Source organism: Muscardinus avellanarius (genome assembly GCF_963383645.1).
Source record: "Muscardinus avellanarius genome assembly, chromosome: 11".
Taxonomy (NCBI): Eukaryota; Metazoa; Chordata; class Mammalia; order Rodentia; family Gliridae; genus Muscardinus; species Muscardinus avellanarius.
In genome coordinates this window covers 34100750-34121826 of record NC_137797.1, presented here as the reverse complement: position 1 = coordinate 34121826, position 21077 = coordinate 34100750, and the positions used below count along the sequence as shown (strand labels likewise).

General features: G+C 35.4%; 1 protein-coding gene across 2 annotated transcripts in view; it reads left to right on the top strand.

Annotated features, from left to right (window-relative positions):
* Positions 1–6198: 6198 nt before the first annotated feature.
* Positions 6199–21077, top strand: part of TMTC3 (transmembrane O-mannosyltransferase targeting cadherins 3) — a gene marked incomplete at both ends in the record, with an annotated part of 35594 nt that continues 20715 nt past the window's right edge. The window contains 6 exons of one of the 2 annotated variants that reach the window (XM_080706246.1): positions 6199–6387; positions 9607–9825; positions 11881–11980; positions 16813–16928; positions 17650–17822; positions 19892–20144. In XM_080706246.1, coding sequence (XP_080562372.1) covers positions 6199–6387; positions 9607–9825; positions 11881–11980; positions 16813–16928; positions 17650–17822; positions 19892–20144 — 1050 coding nt within the window. The remainder of the gene's footprint in view (positions 6388–9606; positions 9826–11880; positions 11981–16812; positions 16929–17649; positions 17823–19891; positions 20145–21077) is intronic. The other variant, XM_080706247.1, reaches the window with a different exon arrangement.

Genomic DNA, 21077 nt, shown 5'->3' with positions numbered 1-21077 from the left:
TACTAAACCAGGCAAGAGGACAATTCTCAGTGTTAAAATCAAATTCAGAGTTTTGATCTTTAGAACTTAACATTTAAATTATTGAATGAAACAGTTTTACAGTTTAAAATGGCTATATCATTTTTGCTATCTCTTTAGAAATCATGGGATGCATCCAAGCTTATTAAACTAACATTTTATAGCCTGTATTTCTTGTGTGTGTATGTCTGTGGCACTGGGGATTGCACCCAGAGGCAGTTTACTTTGAGCTATACCCCAGGCCTTTTTTATTTTTACTTTGAAACAGTCTCTCTAGGTTGATAAGCATCTCACTCCTTGCTGAGGCTCTGCAATCCTCCTGTCTCAATCTCCCAAATACTGGGATTATAAGTATGCACCACCTCGTCTGGCAACCTGTATTCTGTAAGTCTTAAACATCTTACTCAGTTTATAAAGTAACATATGACTTTGTTATACGGTTCAAGTTAAGAGGAATGTACTTCCACAATCACCTATGTTTAAATCTTGGTTAAATTTTCTTAATTTAAACTGCATTTATAATTTGCATGTATTCATTTTTATTTTAAATACTTCAAATGCCTAATTTAAGCAAAACTTTCTTAATACAGTCATGTACTACTTAATGTTAAGGATATAATTTGAGAAATACATCATGAGGCAGTTTCATTGTGAGAATATCATGGAATGTATTTTCACAAAGTAAAATATCTACATCACTAGGTGATGTAATCTTATGTGGCCACCATCCTGTATGAAGTTTGACATTGATCAAAATGTTGTTCCATAGCACATGCCTGTGTTTTAGTAGCTTTATTTATTTATTTATTGGTATTCGGGGTTGTGCCTAGAGGAATTCTACCTTTGAGCTACACCCCAAGCCCTTTTTATTTTTCTGTTTTGAAACAGGGTCTCACTAGACTGCTGAGAGTCTTACTGCATTGCTGAGGCTGTCCTTAAGCCTGTGATCCTCCTGTCTGAGATAACTGGCATACCAAGCCCAGCTTTTCGATAACTTTTGTAAAGCCAATAAATTTAACTTAAAACTAGCAATTTCCAAGTTCTTATGAAAATTCCAATACTATATATAAATTCAGCTAAACTCTTCCCAAGTAAAAATTCTAAATTCAGAAATTGCATCATCAATAATTTAGTATTACACATATTATATAAAATTATATTTTAAATTTAATTATGAACCTAATATATTCAATGTCCAGTGTATCAGAGTCTTTAAACATTGCAGGTATTCTAAAAATCATATATAAGTCGGGCCTCTGGCCCTGACCCTGGGCGGATGGGCAGGCGATGGTGGGGCACCCCTAGGCGACCCCCTTTCCACCCGGAAGGACCCTGTGTTCCGGGCCTCTGGCCCCGACCCTGGGCGGGTGGGCAGGCGCTGGCGGGGCACCCCTAGGCGACCCCCTCTCCACCCGGAAGGACCCTGTGGTCCGGGGCTCTGGCCCCAACCCTGGGCAGGTGGGCAGGCGCTGGTGGGGCACCCCTAGGCAACCCCCTTCCACCCTGAAGGACCCTGTGAAAAAGGAAAAGAAAAAGGAAAATATCGGAGAGGGGTCAAGGAGGCCATGGCGGATGCCAGGATACTGGAGATGCAGACAAAACTTATCCAAATGAACTGGAATTATTGGAAAAATTTCCCACTAAGGAGGACTGCTTCTTCTCTACATTGTTAAGAATCTTGGACATCACCTATAAGGAGAGAGACTTTAGCGGAGACCAAGGAGAAAAGCGGTGCTAAAAGCGGTCTCCGCGTTGGCGGTGGGACTTGTATCCAAGAGAAGCAGAAATCGGAGCCTACCAACTTTTTTTTTTTTTATTTTTTTTTGAGAAATTACACCAAAGGTCGAATGCTACCGTGGCGCATGCTTAGAAACACTGGACAACATTCAGAGCTTGGTAAAGATTTGAAATGGTGGAGACAGTGGCACTGGCAGTGGCCAGTACTCAGGGGAGGCAGAGATCTGATGCATTACACTTGGAACCTTTGAAGTAATGACACCAGAGGCAAAATGCACCTCAAGAACATGAACCATGCACCCTCAAGAACGTGGGACAAATGGTTGGGCGAAGAGGGTGCTCAGATTAGAGCCTGCCGAGGGGTGAGGCCGGCGACGGACACAGCAAAGCTGGGATTGGAGCCTGTCGTAAGGCAAGGCCTGTGTTGGAGCCTCCGAGGCCGGGATCGGAGCCTGCCGGGTGGTTAGGCCGATGCTGGGGCCACTGAAGCTGGGATCGGATCATGCCGTGAGGCAAGGCCGGTGCTGGGGCCTTCGAGCCCAGGATCGGAGCCTGTTGAGGGGTTAGGCCGGTGCGGGGGGCAACAAGGCCGGGATTGGAATCTGCCGTGAGGCAAGGCTGGTACTGGGGCTTCCGAGGCTGGGATCGGAGCCTGCCGAGGGGTTAGGCTGGTGCTGGGGCCAGTGAGGCCGGAATTGGAGCCTCCCGTGAGGGAAGGCCGGTGCTGGGGCCTTAGAGGCCGGGGTCGGAGCCTGCCGAGGGGTTAGTCCGGTGCCGGGGCCAACAAGGCCGGAATCAGAGCTTACCGTGAGGCAAGGCCGGTGCTGGGGCCTCCGAGGCTGGGATTGGAGCCTGCTGAGGGGTTAGGCCGGTGCCGGGGCCAACAGCCGGCATGGGAGCCTTCTGTGAGGCAAGGCCGCTATTGAGGCCTCCGAGGCCTGGATTGGAGCCTGCCCAGGGGTTAGGCCGATGCCGGGGCCAGCGAGGCCGGGATCGGAGCCTGCCATGAGGAAGGCTGGTGCTGGGGCCTCCAAGGCCGGGATCGGAGCCAGCTGAGGGGTTAGGCCAGTGTCAGCGCCAGCGAGACCAGAATTGGGGCCTCCCATTGAGGCGAGGCCGCAGCTTGAGCCAGCGAGGTCTGGATCAGAGTACCGGGTAGCCAGGCCACAACTGGGGCCGTCAAGAGTGGGATTGGTATTTTCAACATGGCATGCACAGAGAAATATCGCAGAAAATTAAAACCAGATGCTTCCCCTAATCAGCAATAACTAGGAGGAAAGGGGCAACAGGAAGTGCTCAAGCTCTAGAAAGGGCCCTATAGTCAGTCAATTAAGGTGACCAGTCAGAGGGTATGGAATAGGGAAGGATGGAGCCTCTTTAAAATGCAGGAGGTACATAAGCATATGTATCAAAGTTAATCACCAAACAAGTATGGTATCGAGGGAGGGGGAGGGAATGGGATGGGGGGACTGGATGAGGGCTAATTGGATGATGTGTGCTTGTATATCCTCTCAAGTCTTGTATTCCAATGTGATGTATGATTACAATGCACCAATAAAAATAAATTTAAAAAATTTAACAAAATCATATATGTTATTCCCAAATGTAAATTCAGCATATTAAAACCACAAGCTTAATTTACTTGTTTTCTTCTAATTTAAAATTTCTCTATTAAAATATTTAATCAAATGTCAGTTTATCACCCCAAATGAAATAATGTTACCAGCTCAGGCACCTGAGATTATTTAATGGGGGAGAGGTTTCTGATCTATGTACAGAAGTTGATTTTTAATCTACTCAATGCTGGATGCCTGAGTTGTTTTCTTTTTCTGAATTATAACTTTATCTAAGTTGTATGCATATATATTATAAAAAGGCATACTTATATATCATATAAACTATATATGCTATCCATGAGTATATATATCTAATATGTGCACATAAAAGGAAGTCACATAGGATAGTACACATGGTATAAGAGTACAGTATTTCAATTGAGTGTTTTTAAATACATCAGGTGGACTACTCACCATCTTTTTGTGGGACGATCCTTCAATGGTCTTCTGACTTATTCCAGTGTGGACTGATTGTATGACTGTCAGTCTGGAGATTTCCTCTGTTGCTTTCTTACTTTGGATCCTGTTCCCAATTTCCTGTTTTTCTTCTTAGAATACTCCCTCTTTTTTTTTTTTTTAATTAGAGTACCTTCTTTACTAATTTCCTGAGCAGTAAATATTATTAGGCCTTGAATGACTTAAGATATTTTTATTCTATTTTCCCACTTGGAAAATTTGTGTTTATGAGTATAGAATCATTCAAAATATAAACCAACAATAAATGCTGGCTAGGATGTGGAGAAGTGAGAACTCTAAAACGTTGGTAGAATCTGGGCTTGGAAATTATTTTTCCTCAGAGATTTGAAGCATTGCTCCATTTTTTCCCTAACTTCTAATGTCATTGGTAAAATAATAATAGTAATTGATTTCAATTCTTGAATTGATGTGGAACCCCCATTTTATTTCTGGATTTTATAATCCTCTTCTTGTTTACTCTGTATAAAATTTTTAGAATGCTGTGCCAAGTTAGAGAAGATAGCTATTATGTCTCAACATAAAATATATAGAATTGTGGTGCACGCTTGTAATCCCCGCATTTGGGAGGCTGAGACAGGAGGATCATGCAGGTTCGAAGCCAGCCTCAGCTACTTAGTGAAGCTCTCAGCAACTTAGTGAGACCCTGTTTCCAAATATAATATAAAATAGGTCTGGGAGTATAGCCCAGAGGTAGAAAGCCTCTGGGTTCCACCCCCAGTACCACCAAAAAAAAAAAAAAAAAAAAAAAAAATATATATATATATATATATATATATATATATAGAGAGAGAGAGAGAGAGAGAGAGAGAGAGAGAGAGAAAGAAAGAAAGAATATGTGACTTTTTACTTAACCTTAATTTTCAATAAGCTGCCTTTGTTCTCACTTATATTATCTATGTTAGAGATCCTGTGTTTTAAGTTGTCTGGAGAGGTAATCTCCAGTCTTTCGTACTAAGCCAAGGATGCTTATTGATATGGGTTCATTGAGTGAGTGCTCTAAATTGGAACAAATTCATCTGCCGCAGCCCTATTTTCTAACATCAGTGGCACTACTTTTTGAGATTGCTGCTGACAGAAATGCTAGGAACCAAAATTCTTAGGCTTTATCATTTTAGCTTAGGATTCACTTTCTTATCTCCATTAAGGTTTTTTGCCTTTTCCAACTTACAGATGCTGCCTGCATTCATTGGATTTCAGAAATCATATTATTCTGACCTCTGCTGATACTTCTGCCTCCCTCTTTGACTTAGAATGACTTGCTATTGAATGGCCTACCAGATAGCCTAGGATAAACTCTAGATCTCTAAATATTCTAGTAAGACCAACAAACCTATAAAGTCTCTTTTACCATGTAAGATAACATATTCATATGTTCAGGGAATTAAGACATGAACTATTGGGGGGGGGGTCGTTCTGCCTTCTAAAACTAATAGCAATAAGTAATGCTAATAATGATACTACTTATTAGTAAAAGTATACCATCAGATTATGTTTTGGTACTTTTCAAGTTAATCTATTATAAAGCTGATTTTTTTTTCTGCCTTCTACTTAATACAATTCTTTCTACTCTAAATCATTACCTCGCTGAATCTTTTCTAAAGCAGTGGTTCTCATGTTATATTTTGATTTTGCTTTGGATTGTCATGTAGGAAGCTTATTCACTACCTTCTTAATAAAGGGGAAAAGAAAAATCATGATTTAGATTGCCAAATGGCCAAACAAATAACAGATTATTCTGGGTGAAAAACAGTAGTGAATAGTGAGATTATAGTTAACCCATTAGTATACAGTTAGCATAAAAGCATTCGAGAAAAAATAATTTGACAAAACATTTGATCAAACTAAGCAAGGTTGCAGGCCCTCTGATTTAAACTGGTTTTTAGACACAGAACTAAAATATAAGTGAGGTTGACTTTTTGGAAAACCTATGCATAGTGTCTTTTCAAGCATTTGTTTCCCCACAAAGAGTCCTTTAGATAGGGCACATTTCTAGTTGTTTACAGTTATTTTGTAAATTTCTGCTTCCCAGATGGCCTGACCTATGACAGTTGATAAGAAACTCATTTTCTAGTTAGCTAGAGACATAGGTCCAAAGACTAGTGTGATAAAGGACTTTGATGTTGGTATGCAAGCACACTTGAAAGAGTTTTGCTTTAGGTTAAAATTATGAACAAATAGTCAGCTAATGCTTCTTAAAGGTAGATGGCATTTGAGCAGAGCTTTTCTCTGAAAGTATTAACATGCTTTATGAATAGTCCTAATTTTACTTGTTATCCATCGAATGTTGTTCATTTCATTTTATCTTCCATGTTTTTATTTCCAGTTTTTGCCAACACATCTTGCTGAAAAGATGGCTGATATTAACCTGAAAGAAGTAACCTTAATAATAGGTGTGGTTACTGCATGTTATTGGAACAGCCTCTTCTGTGGATTTGTTTTTGATGATGTTTCAGCAATACTGGATAATAAAGACCTGCATCCATCAACGCCCTTAAAAACTTTATTTCAGAATGATTTCTGGGGAACCCCTATGTCCGAGGTAAGTAATTACTTACAATGTGACACCTAATATTTATTTGTATTTAATTGGACAAGAAGTTGAAGATGTAATTCTCTTTAAAACAATACTTGATTCTTTTTTAAGCTGTGCACCTTCATTTGCCTTTTTCTTTTTTTTTTTTTTTTTTTAGTGGTACTGGGGTTCCTGAAAACCCTTCTACCTCCGGGATACACTCCCAGACCTATTTTATATTTTTATTTAGAAGCAGGGTCTCTTAAGCCAGCAAGGCTGGCTCCAACCCAGCGCGATTCTCCTGTCTCCGCCTCCCAAGTGCAGGGATACAAGCGTGCTCCACCACGCCTGGCTTCATTTGTCTTCACAGGGAGAACAAGAGATATAATACAAGTCTGTTTCTAACTGTGTCTCTGTTCTGTCTTGTGAGTCAGGCAAAGGAGATGATTGTTATATATTTAACCATTTTAAAATATAGTAACTTTCATATAAATAAATTGGACTTTAGGGCTAAAAATAACAAGTACATATTTTGCTAGTTTCTCTATAGAAAAAAAATGTAATTTATTAAAATTTTAAAATTATTTTATCTCTTACTAATATTTATTTTGTTTTTATATTAAGAATCTAAAGGTTTTATTCATTTTACTGAAGGTATTTTTATTCTGCCAGTAAGTTTATTTTAAATGTCAGTGTTAGATTGTTTATTATTAAACTCTTATCAGTTTGGGATCAGAAAGATGGGAACTAGCTATGTATGGTGGTACATGACTGTAATCCCAGCAACTCAGACCACTGAAGCAGGAGGATTTCAAGTTGTAGCCTAGCCTCAGCAGCTTAGCAAGATCATCTCAAAATAATAGATAGAAAGGCCTGGGGATATAACTCAGTGGTAGAGCAGCCCTGGGTTCAATTCCTAATAACACACATGTGCACAAAGATGAAGTTCTAATGTTCTGTCATTTATTAGCTTTGTGAAGTAGGTGGGAATATAACTTAAATAGTAAGTCATTTTCCTGATGTATAAGGGAGAATAATACCTCCAGGGTAAATAAATGAATAAGTGTATCTATAGTGTCTGTCACATAGATTTTCAATTTTTTACTGAAACATAACATGTAATACTCTAGTGATCTAATTTTTTACCTTTCTCTTCAAATTTTTGAATCTTCTCAAGGGTAGGGATCATAAGCTTTACATAATAAATGTTTTTTTTTTTTCTTATGAAACAAGCAGACCTTAATTTTCCTGCAAACTTGCTGATTGCACCCATTTTTAGCCTTTACAAAAAACATTTGGAACAGGTGTGGTGGCACATGCATGTAATCCCAGAACTTGGGAAGTTGAGACAGGAGTACTGCAGATTTGAGGACGTTCTCAGCAAGCAGTGAGATTCTTAGCAACCTAATAAGTCCCTGTTTCAAAAACAAAAAAATTAAGCCAGATGTGGTGGCACACATTTGTAATCCTAGTACTTGGGAGGTTGAGACAGGATTACAGTTTCGCAGCCAGCCTCAGCTACTTAGTAAGCTCTGCAACTTAGTGACTTAGTGAGACCGTTTCAAAAAAATGAATAAAAAGTAGGGCTCAGGGTGTGTTTCAGAGGTAGAATATCCCTGGGCTCAATCCCCAGGACCATAAAAAAAAAAGGTCTAGTGGTATAGATCAGACATAGAATGCCTTGGATTCATTCCCCAGTATTAAACACACACACACACACACACACAACAACAACAACAACAACAACTCTTGGTAATGACAAGAAAATACGTCTCTATTATTATCATATATTATTTCTGTAACTCTAACTTATGCTCCTTAACACCAACCGTTGATCTCCAGAGACCCATAGGAAAAAAAATAGAATAATTTCATATGCCTCATATGAAAATCAAAGTATATATAAACAGGGAAAAAAGCCTTCTAAATAGATAGCACATCATAGTATATGTAGTCAGTACCAACAAGGTATAAAATATTTCCAATTCCAAGAAGGTGGATGTTTTGCTCCTTGTTTCAATAAGTAACAACAAGCTTAAGTCTATTTTTTTTTTTTTTTTTTGGTGGTACTGGGGTTCCTGGAAACCCTTCTACCTGCGGGCTACACTCCCAGACCTATTTTATATTTTTATTTGGAAACAGGGTCTCTTAAGCCAGCAAGGCTGGCTTCGAACCTGCACCATCCTCCTGTCTCCGCCTCCCAAGCATGGGGATTACAAGCGTGTACCACCACACCCAGCAAGTCTATACCTTTTTGACCGAGGGTAATAGCAGAATATAGAAAGACATAGAAAACTCTATTATATCAAACTACAAAAAACCTAGTATATTATTTTATACATTTTTGAACTGAGTTTTAATTTTACCTTTGGGTAAAAAGCATTTTTAGTTAAATGTAACTTCTATTTTATCCTTTATCATTGTTTCACATAAAATTTAATTTCTTGCCAACAAAAAAATACCACCAAAAAAGGTTCTATTCTATTTGTATTCTTATATTATACTTTGGGTACTAGTTGGAGATTTTTAGTTTAATGTATTCATGTGTATGCATTATGTAGCTGTTTTTCACAAAATAACTAGAAAGTACCTATTGAATCATCACTCCTTGAACTGGTAAGCATTCTGGTCTTATATTTCCTTTTGACAAGCTAGCTAGCAGTTAAATAAACTTTTGCATTAGTAATACATAGGAATGCAGGCTCTGGAGAGAATCCTCTGTACCAGTTTCCAAATCAAATTTTTTGCTCCAGTTTGACCAAAGTTCTACCTTTTTTAAAAACTTTGAATACTTGAGAGGACTTAATAGTCAAATGCTCTTCCTATACTGTTACTTAAAGAAAAATTTTACCTTGTATTTTGAGTAGGGAAATAAATAAATTATAAGCTGTCTTTTATATTTGCATTACTCTTGGAACATTCATTATTTTGTTATTTCTCAGTCAGATTTAGGTATCTTTAATAGTGAAAGCAATGATTTGTGGGGTTTTTTTTGGGGGGGGGGTATTTTTTGTGGAACTAGGAGTTAAATCCATGGCATTCTACTTCCAAGCTACACCCCCAAGACCCTTTTTATTTTTGTTTAGAAACAGAGTTGCTGAGGCTCTCCTCTAACCTGCGATTCTCCTGTCTCAGCCTCTCAAGCCCTAGGTATATACCACCATGCAGGGGTATTAGGTTTTGTACACTGAAGGACCAAAGTATTTTATTAATTAATGATTCTTTTTTGTTGTTGTATGTTTTTAGGAAAGAAGCCACAAGTCCTACCGACCCTTAACTGTGTTGACATTTCGCTTAAATTATCTCTTCAGTGAACTAAAACCAATGTCATATCATCTCCTAAATATGATTTTTCATGCTATGGTTAGTGTGATATTTCTTAAAGTCTGCAAGCTTTTTCTGGACAACAGGAGTAGCATAATTGCTGCTCTGCTTTTTGCAGTGCATCCAATACACACAGAAGCAGTAAGTAAAACTGTAAATTGACTTTTTAATTTAATTTTCTTTTTTTATTTTACAAATTTTATACTGGGTTTGTAATTTTGTATCTTTAAAAAATAATTTAGCCTTATTTTATTTCAATCATTTGAAGATTCTTAAATTATATCTTAACTCCATGTGCTAATTGTTAACTGCCTACTGTGTAAAATTGTAAAATTTAAAATATTATTTGAAATATATTTATTCATTCAAGAACATAAACTATATAAAATTTATTTTCTTTGCTAATGAATTTTTGTCAGTACAGTTTTTTTTTTGTTTTGTTTTGTTTTGTTTTGTTTGGGTTTTTTTTTGGTGGTACTGAGGGTAGAACCCAGAGGCTTTTTACCTCCAGGCTATACTCCCAGACCTGTTTTATATTTTATTTGGAAACAGTGTCTTCTGAGAGCCTCACTAAGTAGCTGAGGCTGGCTTCCAACCTGTTCCATCCTCCTGTCTCAGCCTTCCAAGCATGGGGATTATAAGCATGCACCACCACACCTGGCTCAGTACAGATTTTAAATATTTGACAGCTTGTCACTTTTGTGTTTCAAAGGATAGCAAATAATCATTTAGGATTTTTTTTTTTTTTTTTTTTTTTTTTTTTTTTTTTGGTACTGGGGATAGAATCCAGGAGCATTCTATCTCTGAGCTACACTCCCAGCCCTAATTTTTTTTATAATTTTTTTATTCTTTACTTTTGAAACAGGGTCTCACTGAGTTGCAAGGGGCCTAAGTAGCTGAGGCTGTCCTGTGATCCTCCTGTTTCCACCTCCCCAATGCTTGGATTACAACAAATGTGTCACCATGCCTCTTTGGAAATTTTTTAAAGGGATGAAAATGTATTAAAGTGTCTGAGCAGAAACATTCTAACAATATTGTCACTCCCCAGTTGTATACTGTCTATTGCCATATATTTCAAACCGAATTATCTCTGCTGATGTCAGCATGTCCATTAACCCATTCCTAAGAAGGTACACCCAAATGCTTTTATTTTTCTGGAAACTTTATTTATTTATTTATTTATTTATTTATTTATTTATTTATTTAGTGGCCCTGGGGGTGAAACCCAGAGGGTTTCTACCTCCAGGCTATACCCCCAGACCTATTTTTCTATACTTTTTTTGCAAACAGGGTCTCACCAAGTTGCTAAGAGCCTCACTAAGTAGCTGAGGCTGGCTTCGAACCTATGCAATCCTACTGTCTCAGCCTCCCAAGCACAGGGATTACAAGCGTGTGCCACCACGTCTGGCTTCTTGGTAACTTTAAATCTGTGGTTGCCTCCCAACAAGAACTAAGAGTATTCTGTTTAGTTGCTTTGTTGTGAGTTTTCCTGCATAAGCCAAAGTGTATGTATGCTTTGGAGGGGGATTGTATCTCTCTCCCTTACACTGTTTGAACATGATATTTACAAAAGTGATAGGTTATTTTAAACATTATAGTGAATTCAAAATGCTTTAATGGGAGAACTTTGGGAAATCTATATTTAAATTTTTTAAAATTTAAAGGGATTTTAAAGCTTATTATCTCTTTAGTTTGTATTTGGCTTGTATTGTCTCTTTAGTTTGTATGTTTATTACAAATGATATCTTTGTATCTTTGTTTATTACAAATGATATATTTTAAATGTACATATTTTAAGTAACTAAGAAATATTTAGCTTTTTTCTTAAAAACTCTTATAGATACAAGATATTATAAGGTTTATGTATAAGATATGTATGTATCTATAAGATATTATTATTAGTTGAATCTGAGTAAAGAATACACAGAACCTCTATGTATTTTTGCAATTTTTGTGAATCTATAGTTATTTCAAAATAATTTAAGAAGCTGTTAAAGAGCCAACGAAAACTTTCTATTTATGAAAGATACATAAATTTCACCACCTGAGGGCACTCAAAGAATATTTCAAAAACAAAAATGTGTGCTCTTGAAATGTAATAGAACTTAGTTCTTAGTTTAAGTGTTGTTACTACTATATCTAGTCAATTTTCAAAATATTCTTTATTAATATGAAGCCACTGCTTTCTCATTCTAGGTAACAGGTGTGGTAGGAAGAGCAGAACTTTTATCATCTATCTTTTTTCTAGCAGCATTTTTGTCATATACCAAATCTAAAGGACCAGATAATTCCATAGGTAAATGTCTAACATTCTGTTTTTATTTCTATACCTATAAAATTTGACCAAATAAGTTTTATTTACTCTGAGTGCTACTTAAAAACTGTGTGCCACTTTTGGGGTTTATTTTTATGTATTGTTTTACTTAGGCATGTATAAAAACAAAGTTACAACATTGTCAGTAATAAAGTCACTCTTCATTTTCTCTATTGCTATTTGTGAAGAACAATATGAGTATTCTACTTCAGTTGTCTTTCAGTAAATAAGATCTAGTATGTTTTGATGTTGTTTAGACAAAGTTAACAGCATGCTAAAGTTTAACTTTGATTATGTGTTGATCAAAATTCAGCTATTTATTGAACCCCTACTATGACACCTACTCTGGAAACTGTTTTGTACTTATTAGCTTTTAGTCCTAATGATACTTGGCATTAATAGAAAGCAATTTCAGTCAATAAGAAATGATTTTTCAGAGTATAGGCACAGTGGATATGAAAAGAGCTTCATATGGTACTGTCTTACCCTCTATTTGGTTAATCTTAAAGTTTAATTCTGAGGGTTTTTTTCCTTCAGGTCTTGGGGGTATTCTTTTGCTGTGGTTCTAAGGAACTGTTGATAAGAAGCTAAATTTGTATGTTTGGAAACTAAGTTTCAAGAAATAAGTGACTTAGCCAAAAAGTTTAGTGTCTTTTAGATTTATGAGATTTGCCGTCTTAAACCAGCTTGTGTGGCAGCATACATAACATAGTGGCTAAAGCACAGAGTGGAGAGTGTGATTTCAAGTTTCAAATGTACCACAATTTGCTAGTTTTATTTATTGCCATTGACAAACTACTCGTTTCTGTGCTTTATTTAGCTTCTTTTCTGTAAAAGTTGGGTATAAGAATCCTTACCTATGTAGTATATTATGCAGTAAGAGGGAGTTCAGCTAAATAATATGGAATTGCAAGCCATATCCTCCTTAAAGCACCCGCAAGAGCAAAGTATGAATGAAGTTAGAAAATACTGTCATCCACAAAAAGACCATGGTAAACCTTGTGCTTATGTCTCTAACCATACCTCCTGCTATTCTTCCTAATAATTTCACTTAGTTCTTTTTAACAATTTCTCATTCTGTAATTCTAATATATTTTCTTATCTTCTGAAGAATTACTTATTTTAAGTGTTTGGTCTATATGTTCATATAATTCTGATTGAGTAGGATGAGTACTGTGTTTAATCTTTCTCTTTTTATGATTCTTGTACCATGAACATATTTAATTATTTTGCCTCTAAAGTTGTCAACCAACATGTCCGTTAAAAGGTCAGGGCCACTCTATTTCTATTCTATTTTTTTTTATTTTTTTGAAGTACTAGGGATGGAACCCAGGGACATTCTACCTCCAAGCTATGTCCCCAGCCCTATTTTTTATTATTTTTGAAACAAGTCTCACTGAGTTGCAAAAGGCCTCACTAAGTATTAGCTGAGACTGTCCATGAACTGTGATCCTCCTGTCTCAGCCTCCCAAATGCTGGGATTAAAAGCGTGCACCACCATGCGCAGCTTTATCCTATGATTCTGAAGAGATGACAGAAATTAAAACCCAGGATGGACATTCCAGGTTCCCAAGACCTTTATTGATCAATATCGCTATTAATTCTACCAAAAAACACCTCTAGTCTCTTAATCATAGAAAGGGAACTAGTTCACCATCTCACTGCATTTAAATGGGGGACATAAGTTATTCCCAAAGGGTGATTGTTTAGTTCGCACCATTTTTTTTTTAATGCAAGGGATAGTGATCGTTCATTTAACCTAAGTTTTATTTCTGTCTGTCTGTCTGTCTGTCTGTCTGTCTGTCTGTCTCTCTCTCTCTCTCTCTCTCTCTCTCTCTCTCTCTCTCTCTCTCTCTCTCTCTCTCTGTTTTTTGGCAGTACCGGGGATGAAACCCGGGGGCATGCTAACTACAATCTACACCCCCAGCCCTATTTTTTAGTCTTTTTTATTTTTGAAACAGGGTCTCACTGAGTTGTGAAGGGCCTCACTAAGTATCTGAGGCTGTCCGCAAACCTTGATTCTTCGGTCTCCACCTCCTGAATGCTGGGATTAAAGGTGTGTACCACCACGCCCAGCTTTAAATTTATTTTTAACCAATACGTACTTAGTACCCATCAATCCTTCCCAGTCTTACCTTTTTCCTAGTCTTCTCAGGGGTTGTTAACTAGTATTCTATTCTCATTTTCTATGAGACCAACTTTTTTATATTCCACATAAGAGGGAGGTCATGCAATAATTATCTTTCTGTGCCTGGCTTATCACACTTAGCAAAATGATCTCCAGTTTTATATATGTTGTTGTAAATGACAAGATTTTATATGGCTGAATAGTTTTGTGGTACACACACACACACACGATATATATTGCTTTTTTTACAGTGCTGGGGATGGAACCCAGGGGCATTCTGCCTCCAAACCACACCACCAGCCCTATTTTTATTCTTTATTTTGAAACAGGGTCTCACTGAGTTGTAAAGGGCCTCACTAAGTTTCTGAGGCTGTACGTGAACCACAATCCTTTTGTCTCAGCCTCCCAAATGCTGGGGTAACAAGCATAATCTACCATGTCCAACCTTCGTGGTAATATTTATCACAGTTTTTTCATCCATTCATCAGTTGATGGATATTTAGGTTGTTTCTATTTCTTGACTGTGGGAAATATTGCTGCAATAAATAGGAAAGTACTTATATCTCTGAGACAAACTGATTTCATTTTGTTTGGATGTATACCAAACATTAGGATATGTGGTAGTTTTTTTGTTTTGTTTTCTTTTGATTTCTATTCCTTTGGTAGTTTTAATTTTAGCTTTTTGAGGAACCTTCATTTTGATGGTACTAATTTACATTCCCACCAAACAGTATATAAAGGTCCTTTTTTCCACATTCTTGTCAGCCCTGGTTATCTTTTGTGTGTCTTCTTTTAAGAAATTCCTACTTAGAGCTAATCAAACTATTTTAGGTTTTTGCTAGTTAGGTTTTGGAGTCCCTTATATATTCAAGATCAATCCTTATCGCCTGTATAATTTGCAAATACCTTCTCCTATTTTGTTAGTTGTGTCTTAACTCCAAAAATTGCTTTCTTTGCCATGCAGAAGCTTTTATTTTGACCTAACCTCATTTGTCTTTGTTTGCTTTTGTTTCCTGTGTTTTGGGGGTCTTGTCCAAAAAAAACCCATGCTAATTCCAATGTACACTCTGAAGTCAGGTAGTAAAATGCCTCCTACTTTTAATTTTTTAATCTTTTCCTTACCCCATCAAGACTTCTTTCCTTCTTTCTTTCTTTCTTTCTTTCTTTCTTTCTTTCTTTCTTTACTTACTTACTTACTTACTTGTTGTAGTACTGAGTACTGAGGATGGAACCCAGGGGGATTCTACCTCCCAGTTACACCCCCAGCTCTATTTTTTTTTTTATCTTTTTTTTCTGAAACAGGGTCTCATTGAGTTGCAAAGGGCATCACTAAATAGCTGAGGCTGGCCATGAAACTAGGATCCTCTTGTCTCAGCCTCCCAAATGCTTGGATTACAAGCATGTGCCACCACGCCCAGCCCATGAAGACTTATCAACCTGTTATGAATTTTCGTTTGAGTTTAGAACTGTAATTCAGCCTTTGATATGACCTGTTACATTGGCACTGATGGTTTTGACCTAATTATGATTTTTAAAAATACATTATAACCAGGCATGGAAGTGCACACTTGTAATCCCAGCATTTGAGAAGCTGAGACTAAAGGACTGGAGGGTTTCAGTTCACAGACTGGCTCAGATACTTAGGCCCTTTGCAATTCAGTGAGATCCTGTTTCAAAACAAAGAATAAAAAATAGGGCTGGGGGTGTAGCTTGGAAATAGAATGTCCCTGGGTTCCATCCCCAGGGTTTCATCCCTAGTACCACAAACAAAAAGAAAAGGATATTATCCTGTTATTTTTTTAGTTTGATTTTTTGAGTTGGTTTTGGTTGTTTGATTTCTTGTTGTTTTCCTTTTGAGTCTGTGGTATTATGTGAAACTGAAAACAATTTTTAAAAATACATGTTTCTGATTCAAGCCCACTGACAAAAGAAAATGTATTCGATACTATTTTATACTTGGAGTTAAGAAAATTATTTGAGTCTTTGTTTTAGTTAATTTTCCTAATGAGTAAAAACTGAAGTTATACAGTCATCCTACCATTTTTTAAACTAGAAAATAATTAGAAGTCATTTTCCAGTAATAAAACTGAGGCTCAGAAGTTACGCAGACCTTTAGAGCAGTAGTAGATACAAAATTACTGTCATCATTCATTGCTCTTTAATCAAATTTTTACTAAATATAGACATTTTATTAAAGTTGATAAAGTAAGTTTTTCATTTAAATGGAATTTATAAATATTTTGTTACATTTTTTAAGAATAGTATTGATTTGAATATTTAACTTATTTCATCTTAGTTTTTATAGTCAATTTTATAGTCTATGAAAATGGTATCCTATTTTACCCAAGGGTTTTAAATTTCAAATCTTTAATAAATTATAGGTATCTGTATGCTATTTCAAGGTGTTTTAAATTGATACTTTATTGATAATCACATTAAAGCCTATGGCTTCTTTCAAAGTCCTCATTCCATCTTTGTATTATATTAATATTTGAATATATAACTTTTGTCTCCACAAACAGTCTTAGTTAAAATTACACATCAGTATTTTTTTAAGATATAAGACAAAAAGTATAAGCCATAAGTACATTCTGAAATGTAAAGTGTCAGTCAGTAAGAAATGACAAAACTGTTGCTATAAAATTTTGTGTAGTTTTATTTATTTTTTTCTATTCTTAAATTTCAGTTTGGACTCCAATTGCATTGACAGTATTTTTAGTAGCTGTTGCAACATTGTGTAAAGAACAAGGAATAACAGTTGTGGGGATTTGTTGCGTGTATGAAGTGTTTATTGCCCAAGGGGTAAGGAAAAATAAAAAATTTCTTACTATCTTTTGTTCTAGTTTTATCAAATTTTAATAATAATAACAATAAATATTAATAAATTTATAATTTGGGGGAGAGGAGAGGAATTAAACCCAGGGACAGTCTACCTCTGAGCTATACTTCCTGTCCTTTTTTTGTCTGTTTTGAAAGTGTCTCCTTAGGTCACTGAGTCTATAAATTGCTGAGGCTGGCCTTGAACCTGTGATCCTCCTATCTCATATTCCCAAGTACTGAGATTAGAGGCCTACACTGCACACCAGGCTAACCTTATATTTAAAAATATGGTTACTACATTTGTCTGCTTACTAATAATGATACTAAATATTTTTGAGAAACAAACATGTTTTATCTTCCTACCCACTTATATTTACTTACTTAACATTTTATGACACCTTTAGTTTTTTAAGGACTGCTTTTTAAGTTTCAGTAATGAAATTGTTAGGCAGTTTGCCAAAAATGTGCAATAATGTTATTAATACAATTAATTATCAGATAAGAATATTGAGCTCAATATTTTTCAGTATCGGTTCTACAAATTATTCTACATTGATTTTATAGTTGCAGTCAGTTATTTTCTAATCTCGCATTTAGAAAGTACTTTTTAAAAGTACTTTAAAGTAATATATTATTTGGTTTAAACTTTTAATTTTAAGCTTTTTAAATAAAGTATTTAAATACCTTTTTTTTTTTTTTACAGTATACTTTGCCATTATTGTGTACTACTGCTGGACAGTTCCTCCGTGGAAAGGGTAGTATTCCATTTTCTATGCTGCAGACACTAATAAAACTCATTGTCTTGATGTTCAGTACATTATTACTTGTTGTGATTAGAGTCCAAGTTATTCAGTCCCAACTTCCCGTATTTACAAGGTATGACATTCTGGTTCTTTTTTTTTTTTTTTTTTTTTTTCCTTAACTATACTGTCTTTTTTACTTATATTCTAAGTGTTTATAAGTGTTCCAGAAAGTCTTTAATTTGCACTGAGTTTTTCAACATCTTTATTGATGTTTATCGATATATTCTAAAAACTGCATAGAGTAGTTAAAATATACAAATTTAGTTCTGGCATACATTGTATACTCATGAAACCACTACAGCAAACTTTATAATATTTTAATATAATTATTTGTCCTTGGCACTTTTTTTCTTTAAAGGTAATTATTTTTCAACTTCCTGAATTTTTACCCTCTGAGTCTAGCCATGATAAATTGAACTCATTTGGGTATAATAGTATTGGACTGTTTTCTTCATCAATTCTCTATTTTCCCCTCCCAGACTCCTCCCCCAGCCCCATTCTGTTATTCTACTGGTCTCTCCTCATTTATCTGAAGTCATTTTTGTTTTCCTGTTTTCTCTCTACCTTATGCATATGAGAGAAAAAATGACCTTTGACCTTCTCATACTGTCTGACCTCATTTAGCATAATATTCTCTACTTCTGCTGATATTCTTGCAAATGACATAATTTTTGTACTTTTTTGTCTGACTAGAATTTCATTGTATATATGCCACATTTTCTTTGTTAATCTGTTGACTGACACCTAGGTCGGATCCATAATTTGGCAATTGTGTTGCTATAAACTTGGATATGTGTGCGTCATTATATACTGAGGATTGTATATCTGGGTAATTCCATTTCTAGTTTGTTGAGAAACCTTCATACTAATTTCTATAGTGGTTTTACCAATTTATTGTCCCACCAACAGTATTTTTTTTCCTAGCTCCTTAAAGAATGACAGTTATGTTTTGATAGGTATTGCCTTGATTGAATTCGTAGATCACTTTTGGTAGTATGTTTATTTGCAGTATTTATTCTGTATATCCAAGAACATGGGGTTTCTTTCCATCTTCTAAGATTTTCTTTAATTTCTTTCATTAGTGTTCTATAATTTTTATTGTAGAGGTCTTTTGCTTCTTTGACTGTAACTACTTTAAGTCAAGTCCTGACTCTCAATTTATTATTTTTCATCCATATAGGGATTCAAAAAGGAAAATGTTTTTAAATGATATTATTCAATAGTGCATATTTTTTTCTCAGCCACTGAAAAAAATATGTTTTCTAAAAATCAATTCTAAATGGTAAAACTTGTTCTTTTTAATTTACTTAGTCACTTTAAAATAACATTGGATTATTAAACTACAATATTTTGATATAGTCTATAAAATTTGAAACAGATTAAAGAAAATCTAAAGCTATTCATTTTGTAATGCACTTGTTTTAAAAAATAATCTTATTTAATTTACATGAAATGGCCTATGCTAATGAAATGCATTCTTAATATATGATTTTCAGAAAAACTAAGACAGAACTTATTTTAATATATACTAGCAGAAAATTGAACACAAAATGTTATAGGCCTACACAGTCACTACTCTTTGCTAGAAAAGTTTAGCTTCCTTAGAGTCAAAGCAAGAAGGATATACTACTAGATTGATACAGTCTTCTTTGTCCATGAAAGGAGAAAAGCATAGAAATCTTTCTCGGAAGCATAATTTTTATTAGCATTTAGCTCTAAAGAAGTGTCACATATAGTAAAACATTGTTGAGTCTCTGAAAGCATCCATATAAAAATAAAGTAGTGCATGTTATGCAGCTTTTTGTATGACTTTTAATTTGAAGAACATAATATATTGAAAGCACTTCTGCCCAATGTCATAATATTGTATTGTGCACATCTGAGTTATTTTAATAACTAGGAAGAGATGACCTACTTGCCTTTCAAAAATTTCTTCATAGATATTACTTCTTTCACCTAGACTTCATATAATCCAGATAGTTAATTCAGATAGTTTGATTTCTGAGATACTTGTAGAATATATTTGTTCTGTCATTTAATAGGTTACACATTATTCAGTATTTTATTTACATATGTTACAGAAAAAATTATGTTTAAAGGGTGTTTTCTTTTAAATAATTTAGGTTTTCATTCTTTTTACAGGTTTGATAACCCAGCTGCTGTAAGCCCAACTCCTACAAGGCAGCTAACTTTCAACTACCTCCTACCTGTGAATGCTTGGCTTCTACTAAATCCTTCAGAACTCTGCTGTGATTGGACCATGGGAACAATACCACTAATAGAGTCATTTCTAGATATTCGAAATCTTGCCACTTTTGCTTTCTTTTGCCTTTTGGGAGCTTTGGGAATATTCAGTCTCCGATACCCTGGTGATTCCTCCAAGACTGTTTTAATGGTATGAAATTGATTAAATTTTGTATCCAGTTCATTGAGAGACTAATTCACCAAAACCACATTTTTAGGAGCAATGTCTTCTTTTGTTCAACACTAACCCAATTTATGACCTTATTTTAGGTTATTTTAAAATTATACATTGGGATTTAATTTGTATAATATTGACATACAGATTCAGCATGTAAAATGAAAACTGATGGTGAATTTTTCCTAATTTGGTAGAAACACTAAAATCATGAAGCATTTTTTTCGAGTTCATTTTCTTATGTTTCTTAGCTCTAACCAGATTATACATATTTGAAGAAATTGATTACATTTTAGACTCTATTTGAATTTTTATTGTATTTTTTCTGAAATGTTCACCATTTTTATTCTCCCTCCTTTTAGTTAATGAAGACATTAATAATCTCTAACATTTTCTCTAGCTTTCACTGTATATTAGAAAGTATATTTAATAACTTACAAATATATATATAGCTAGAGCCACTAGACTTGATTATTCATTCAGTATAAATTTATGAAACCCTACATATCAGGCAGCATTTTAAACACTAAAGGTAGGATAATAAATGAAAATAGCAGTCCTCCATTTCCAGAAAGCTTGCATTCTACAGAAATTTAAAGTCAGTGGCCTAGGTAGAGAGAATATTGAAAATTATAGCATTTGGAAGAGTAATCATCTTCACTGTCATTCTTGGAGAGGTTTTGGCTTTTTTTTTTTTTAATGTCCTGGCATGGGTTTTTTGTTTTTTGTTTTTTGTGGGGTTTTTTGGCACAAAACTTCATGCGTGGAATTTAGACAAGATGCCTAAATTTCAAAGTGAAGTTTATTCATTAGCATAGAGGTAATAATTGAAACCAAGTTGTAGATAACATGGCATCCTTTCTTAACCAGGGTGTTGTCAGTTCTCTCAAGGATGGTTGCTAGCTAGTA